Genomic DNA, 7,724 nt, shown 5'->3' on the forward strand with positions numbered 1-7,724 from the left:
GATCTTGATTCTTATGAATTATTGAATTGTGTATTTATAAAGGATGAATGTTTGAACTTATGAATTTTGACGGTTATTGACTTATTGTGGATGGATAAAAGATGTTAATATGGTTATAACTTATGAATTTTGTATTTTTCAATGTTTTTAGTTATTTTCTTTTAAATTCGAACTACTACAAGAATTTTGTATTTCTAAAAATTTGTAGTTATTTTCTCTTAAATTCGAGCTACTATAAGAATTTTGTATTTCTAAAAGTTTGTAGTTATTTTTACTTGAATACTAGTACTTCAACTTTGTATTAAATTTGAATTAAAATAATATTAAATAAATTCTAAAAGTTTGTAGTTAATTTTCAAAAATAAAATAAAATAAATTCAAAATCACAATTGGGATTGGATACCCGATTTTTCGGGACTGGATACCCGAGTCGGGTATCCGGGTACCCGAAATCAAATTCGGGTCGGGTATCGGGTATTGGATTTTTGGAATTTCGGGATCGGGTACCCGAAAATTTCGGATCGGGTATCCGCGGGTATCCAATTTGACAGGCCTACTAACTAGCACATACCATTTAATCTTTAGTTGTACATCTCTCTCTTTGTAATTTGTTTTATTTTATTTTACTCCACTCATATCATAAATTAAAATTGTATAAAATCGTTTGCCGAATTTGCAATGTTTCATTTAGAATCCGGATTTGCAATGTGTCATTTAGAGTGAGTTGAGAGAAGTGCATTTCTTTTTTTGTTATTGTTTATAATATTTTTAATTATTTATAGTGTTTCTGGATCCGAATTTGCAATGTGTCATTTAATTTAACACATATTTTTTATCTATAAATATCATTATATTTTCTTTATATCTCTTTTTTTATCTACTTACCTTAGAATTTATATTCATTATTTGAATCTTAGAATTTATCTTTCATTATTTAAAATCTTAAGTTTTTAATCTATTTTTATAATTTATTTCCATTATTTGAATCTTAAAATTTATCTTCATTATTTGAAAATATTATGTCCTGTGTTATGCACGTGTGTTATGCAGGGTGATAACACTAGTTAGGTTTAATCTCAATCTTCACTAGACACAACAAACGCAATCAACACTAAGAGCATCGCTTCTCCACCTGAACCAATAGGGCTTAAGCTTGGGCTCCTCATATTTATGCAAGCACTTTCGTACTATTCCCGGCCCAATCAAATACTATTGTCAAATAGTTTGGGGTTTAAAAACAGAATGAAATTTATGAATCTATTTAAACAATAATGCACAGTAATCGGAAGGCTATCTCCTCACTTTTGTAAATTAATTAAATATTAAAAAAAGTCAGTGATTGCGAATTTCTAAATTATTAAAGAAGATCCCCTCCAAAAGAATTTGGATGTTTGTACGCATAACAAATTCCATATTATAGTCAGTGGCGAAGCTAGGATTTTTATGTTGGGAGGCTCACATCACGATTAATAGATATAGGGTTTGTTCGATGTAGGTGACGCCAGAAACTTGAAATAATTAATATTTTTCGATTTCAAGTATAATGGATGGAAAAAACAAATTTTTTATAATGTTTAAATATTCATCTGAAGTCGGGGCATCCAAATATAAGACGGCGCTTACAACCAATTGAACCATTGAAATAACATGTAAAGGGTAGTTTGCATTTATAACATAAATTAGTTGGGGGACTATGGGCCCCCCGCCCCAACGTGGCTTCGCCACTGACTATAGTACTTACTACTCTCTCCGTTTGTGAAATATTATCCACTTTTGTCATTCGGTTTTTCATTCGTGAAATGTTATCCACTTTGTTTGTTTTTTTCATTTTTGGTAAATGGAGTCCACTCTTCACTAACTCATTACACTCACACTCTATTATAAAACTAATATATAAATGTGAAATCCACATTCTGCTAACTTTTTCTACTCATTTTTCTCAAAACACACGCCGAATCAAATACGGACAACATTTCGCAGACGGGAGGAGAGAGAGTATTTAAAAAGGCAGAAAGGATTAACCACCATCAGGTCTTAATACTTGCCTCCTTCAAAATATATTAGACATTTCATATTGTTGGTTGGTTTGCTTTCCTTACTAAAATTTTTAAAAAAAAAAGTAGTAGAAAAAATAAAAAAAGGTAGAAAGGCAGTGGTCCAGATCACATAATTCTTTTCCTACATTATCTCCTGCTCCACTCCTCACAAACATAAGTAATGGGTCCATGGTCCATCATTATATTTTATGTTTGTAAGGAGTGGAATAGGAGATGGTGTAGGAAAAGAATTAAGTGATTCGGACTAGGTAGAGAAAGAAGGAACTAAAGAAAAAAGTTCTTGAGGACATTTACGTCATTATATATGAGTTAAAGCCACGCGACATAAGATTTGGGAATGGATGGCTCACAATCGTTACACTGGAATTACCAATACAACATCATCATCATCATCCTTCTCTGCGCTTATCCGATTGGCCCCCAAAATCCCTTCTTCTTTCCTTAAATCTCTCTCTCGATTACTCCTAAATTCACTAATAATTTTCTCCGCCCAGCTCGGCAATCATTTTAATTTCATCTCTCGCAAGGGGATATGTTGCATTTGTGCTTCGTTCTTAAATCCGTTTGACCTCGTTGGAGCTGCGAATCTTTGTTTATTGGAGGCTTCAAGTCTCGTTTCGATAAGGTAAATTTCATGAAATTCAATCTCTTTTACACTGCTTCTCTCTGCTCTTATTATTTTTTTTTCTTCTTAACAGATTCTTTGCGTACTAAATGATTCTGCTTCGAATTTTTGAATATTTTGATTGCTGCTAGTATTGTTACTGTTAATCAGTTGTTTCAATACTTTGCCAATATTGTTAATTTGAGCTACTTCTTTTCTTCTCTAACAACTATTTAGATTCCTAATAATTATGTGATTGATGAAAGGAAAATAGGAACCAGTCACTAATATTTACATTATCTAATTGAACCACTTATATGTGAAGTTGTAGTTATTTACAATTACAATGGGATTGGATTGCACTTTGCCAATTCATAAGGGTCATGCAGCTGCTGAATAGAACATAGGAAAGGATTAATAGTTAGCCAATAAGCTAGAATACTAACCAGAGCAAACATTGGACCTCCACACTCAATGAAAGGTTTATGAACTTTCATTATATTTGGTTTTTCTAAAGATCCAGTAGAGGCAGAGGTTGGAGATTCATACAGAGACGCTTAATAAGTATCCGTTCTCACCAAAATTGTGGACAGATTGTTAAGGTGCTTGTGAAGTGGAAAGAGGTCCAGATGATATTAGCAGTGGAATGTGCAATAGATTATTTCTTTAACAAATGGTGTTTTGTGCTTCAAGTAGGCCAAATTTGATATTTTTAACTACTACTGGATTTGTCTCCTTCAACAAGTAAATAACAGTAGCCCTTTACATGCTTTGGTATTTGAATTAAATTTATTTAAAATTGGTGTGTTGTTAGTTTACAGTTTTAAGTGGTCAAGCCTTTCTGAACATTTTGTGACCCTGTCCTTCATTTATGGTTCTCTTTGCCGCTTTTGACTGAAGTTTATCTAAAGAATTCATTTGTACTCACATGCAGTTATCATGACAAGCATTAAGGATTGGGTTTTCTCTCAAGTGATATCCAAGTCAGTAGGTGCCACCAGACCACTGTCAGCATCTGAAAGTTTTTTGTCACAGGACTCGCAAAATGAATTGTCACAGGACGCTCAGGATGAAGAGCTTGCTAGTAGAGGTTCCGCATGTCATTTCATTATATAATCTCCAATTTTTGCGTGTTTCACACATGATAAATAAAATAGTTACAGTGAATATCCTTTTTCGTCTATCTTGTACAGTTGTGCTACTACAATTTTTATAGGTTTTGTGCTAGCTAATAGAGTTGTTGTCTAACAGCAGCCGCTTGCTATTTCATGCATCAGGTTTTACTCGAACCAATGCCAATTTTATTTCACGTCCAGTTTCAACTGAAACATCTCAGCCATCTAGTGATCTTGAGATGGAACGGAATAACATGCTCCCACAAGTGGAAAGTTCTTCTGGATCTTATCGCAGCAGTAGTGAGGAGAAGAAGAGTTTAGACCCTGTCGCCAAGGTTGAAGCTCTGAAAGTTAAATTTTTACGTCTTGTTCGACGGCTTGGCCCATCAGTAGATAATCTTACAGTGGCAAAAGTTTTATATCGGATCCACCTGGCAACTTTGATACGTGCTGGGGAATCTGATCTAGAAAGAGCTAACCTTAAAAGTGACAGTGCTCGGATTATAGCTGCTGAGCAAGAAGAAATAGGTCAACCAGAACTGGACTTCTCTCTTAAGATTCTTGTTTTGGGTAAAACTGGTGTTGGTAAGAGTTCCACAATAAATTCCATACTTGGTGAATCAAAGGTAGCCACGGATGCATTTCAGCCTGCAACAGATCAGGTTCGTGAGATTGTGGGAAATGTATATGGCATGAAGATATCATTTATTGACACTCCTGGCCTGTTGCCTTCTTCAACAAATTCTGACACAAAAAATCGGAAAATCCTGCACTCTGTGAAGCGGTTTATTCGTAAATCACGCCCAGATGTAATCTTGTACTTTGAACGCTTTGATTTGATTCACATGGGTGATAGTGATTTTCCATTACTGAAGCTTGTTACAGAAATTCTTGGTCCTGCAATTTGGTTCAGCACCCAAATTGTTATGACTCATTCCTGTGCAGCACTTCCTGAAGGTCAAAACGGGTTTCCTGTAAGCTATGATTCATACGTCAGTTACTGCAAACAGGTGGTGCAACACCACATTCATCGGGCAACATTGGATACGAAGCTTGAAAATCCTGTAATTTTGGTGGAGAATCATCCTTACTGTAAAGTGGATAACACTGGGAAAAAGGTTCTTCCTAATGGACAGGCATGGATGTCCCAGTTCATGTTATTGTGTATATGCACCAAAATACTTGGTGATGTTAATGCTCTTTTGCAATTTGAAGACAGCATACAGTTGGGACCATTGGGTAATACCCGATTGCCTTCTTTACCTCATCTGCTCTCATCTTTACTTAAACATCGTCTCAAACTGAGCCTGGATGGAGCAGATTGTGAACTTGATGAACTCTCTCTCTCCGACATGGAGGATGAAGATGAGTACGATCAGTTACCTCCTATCCGTATTCTGACTCATGCTCAGTTCCAAAAGTTAGAACCTTCTCAGAAAAAGGATTATCTTGATGAGTTGGATTACAGGGAGACCCTTTACATGAAGAAACAGCTGAAAGAAGAATGCATCAGAAGAAAGCAGAAAGGTGATGTTGTAGCCTCTGATGATAACCCCGACGATCAACCTGGATCTCCCGAGGCATTTGAGCTACCAGAAATGGCTATCCCACTGAGTTTTGATTCGGATTCCCCCGTGCATCGATTCCGCTGTGTTGTCACGAGGGACCAGTCATTGGCGAGGCCGGTTCTGGATCCTCATGGATGGGACCATGATGTAGGCTTTGATGGAATCAACATTGAGATGGCTTCGGAAGTAAATAAGAATGTGATTACCTGTGTTGCAGGACAGATGAGCAAGGACAAACAAGACTTCAACGTGCAGTGTGAATCAACGGCGGCTTTCTTAGACCCTAGAGGGCCCATCTATGCCATAGGTCTTGATGTCCAATCCGCCAATAAGGAATTGATATATACACTTCGAAGCAACGCAAAGCTAAAGAGTTCCAACTGCAACGTTGCTGAATGTGGCGTCTCTGTGATGTCTTTTGGGGACAAGTATTACTACGGTGCCAAGATTGAAGACAGTATCTTCACCAAAAAGAGGCTGAACTTGAAGATGAACGTTGGTGGGATGACGAATGTTGGGCAAGTGGCTTATGGTGGAACGATTGAAGCCACTTTGAAGGGGAAGGACTACCCTGTGAGAGACGAGAAAGTGATTCTATCCATGTCGATTCTCTCTTCCGGAAAAGAGATGGTGCTGGGTGGGAATGTACAATCCGACTTTAGAGTGAGCCGTGGCACAAGAATGTCAGTGAACGCCAATATGAACAGCCGAAAAATGGGTCAGGTAAGTGTGAAGGTAAATAGCTCCGAGCATATGGAAGTAGCTTTGATTGCTCTTATCTCGGTGCTAAGAAGCCTGATGAAGAAAAAGTCATGTAAAGAACCTCGGGAAATAGGGTGATATTTGTAGCTAACATCGATGATCGATGTTTTTGGCAAGCATCTTTGAGACTAACTTTCGCCATGCATAGATGAAAAAGAGAAAAAAAAGAAAGAAAAAGAAACTGCAAATGTGATGTTGACAGGCGATAGAGATGATCTCTGTGCAGAAGTTATTCAATTTTGTTAGCTGTGATGAGAAGATTTTGTTGGAGAAAATCGTTGTACGAAATACAATAGGAAAACTTTGATGTATCTTTTGTTTTCCTTTGTTTATGGAGTGGGCATCATTCGCAAAAATGGACAGAGGAAATTTAGGAGTTTATATAAAATAAAAATGTTTCTTTGCATGTTTATGGGTTTTGAATTTCTTTATCTGTGATGCTTACGTTTGATATTTTCATAAATTCGTCTCATTCATTTGGTTTACGATAAACATAGAACGATTTAACTCTTTTCTTTTGAGATACTACACTACTAGTAGTAAACAAGTTAACTGTGACTCGGTTAAATTTTTGTATGCTTGTGTTAGTTGTTGACCTGTTGGGCATCTTCAAATCATGTCATATATTCGGGATTAGACCTGATTTGATAATAATTCATTCATCAAAAATACTTCATTCATTTCATGTCTATATCTATTTATGAACAAAAATTTCTCTCTCTTTACTTCATATGTCTGCGAAGGAGTCTCGTTTTTCCATTTTGGTCCGTCCACGAATAGGAGTCCCGGTTCATAATTACCATAAATAGTAAAGGGCCGAGGTCCCACATTCCACTAACTCACTCCATTCACATATCATTTAAAACTAATATATACAAGTGAGACTCATATTCCACTAACTTTCTTCCATTCACTTTTCTTAATATTTCCTAAAATCCGTGCCGGATAGGAATGAGACTCCCATTCGCGGATGGAGGGAGTACTTTACTATCATTTTTCTCTCTATATAAATGACTAAATGAGCAACCATATAAGTATAGATATTTAGTTTGACGCGAATTTTAATGGATAACTAGTAAAGTAAGAGAGATAAAAAAAAATATAATAAATTATTTTAATAAACAATATAACCTATTTTAAATTTTTTTTAAAAAGTTAATAAAATTAAAAATTTCATATTGTCCGCGACGACTAACAAGTGGACCAACAACTGGATCATTAAAGAAAAAACTCGGCCGACAAGTGGGCCGTTAAAGAAAAAACTCGAAAAAAAGGTGACATCTTTTATTGAATGTGGTTCAGTAATTGGTCGTCCACTAGGACACACAGAATATACTCCTACTACTCCACAGTATTATTACTCCTACGTTGATTTGATATAAGTATACAGCTTTTCTGGCGAATTCAAGTTTGTACAACAATGAATTCATTGCCAACTTCTTATCTGTAGTTGACAACTTGACATAGGCATAGACATAGTTGAGGCATTTATTCAGTAGTACTCCCTCCGTTCCATAATAATGGAGGCAAAAATTTTCGGTACGGAGATTAAGAAAAATTGTGTTAGGTGAGTTAAGTAAAGGGAGAATAAAGTGAAAAATGAAAAAAAGGTAGAGAG

The 7,724-nt window shown here is 35.9% G+C and overlaps 1 protein-coding gene across 1 annotated transcript; it reads left to right on the top strand.

Annotated features, from left to right (window-relative positions):
* The first annotated feature begins 2,409 nt into the window (after positions 1–2,409).
* LOC125194287 (translocase of chloroplast 90, chloroplastic) lies at positions 2,410–6,512 on the top strand. Its single transcript, XM_048092427.1, has 3 exons — positions 2,410–2,682; positions 3,596–3,751; positions 3,939–6,512. Exons 2-3 carry the CDS (start codon positions 3,601–3,603, stop codon positions 6,182–6,184), a joined length of 2,397 nt encoding a protein of 798 aa, XP_047948384.1. The 5' UTR covers positions 2,410–2,682; positions 3,596–3,600; the 3' UTR covers positions 6,185–6,512.
* The last annotated feature ends 1,212 nt before the right edge of the window (positions 6,513–7,724 follow it).

Source organism: Salvia hispanica, chromosome 6 (assembly GCF_023119035.1).
Source record: "Salvia hispanica cultivar TCC Black 2014 chromosome 6, UniMelb_Shisp_WGS_1.0, whole genome shotgun sequence".
In the NCBI taxonomy this organism is placed as follows: Eukaryota; Viridiplantae; Streptophyta; class Magnoliopsida; order Lamiales; family Lamiaceae; genus Salvia; species Salvia hispanica.

What these genes read in the sequence shown, in the direction of transcription:
- LOC125194287 (XM_048092427.1), top strand. Translation starts at nt 3,601, where the DNA reads ATGACAAGCATTAAGGATTGGGTTTTCTCTCAAGTGATATCCAAGTCA. An exon ending in TGAAGAGCTTGCTAGTAGAG is followed by an intron (nt 3,752 to 3,938) that starts GTTCCGCATGTC and finishes TTCATGCATCAG; the next exon opens with GTTTTACTCGAACCAATGCC.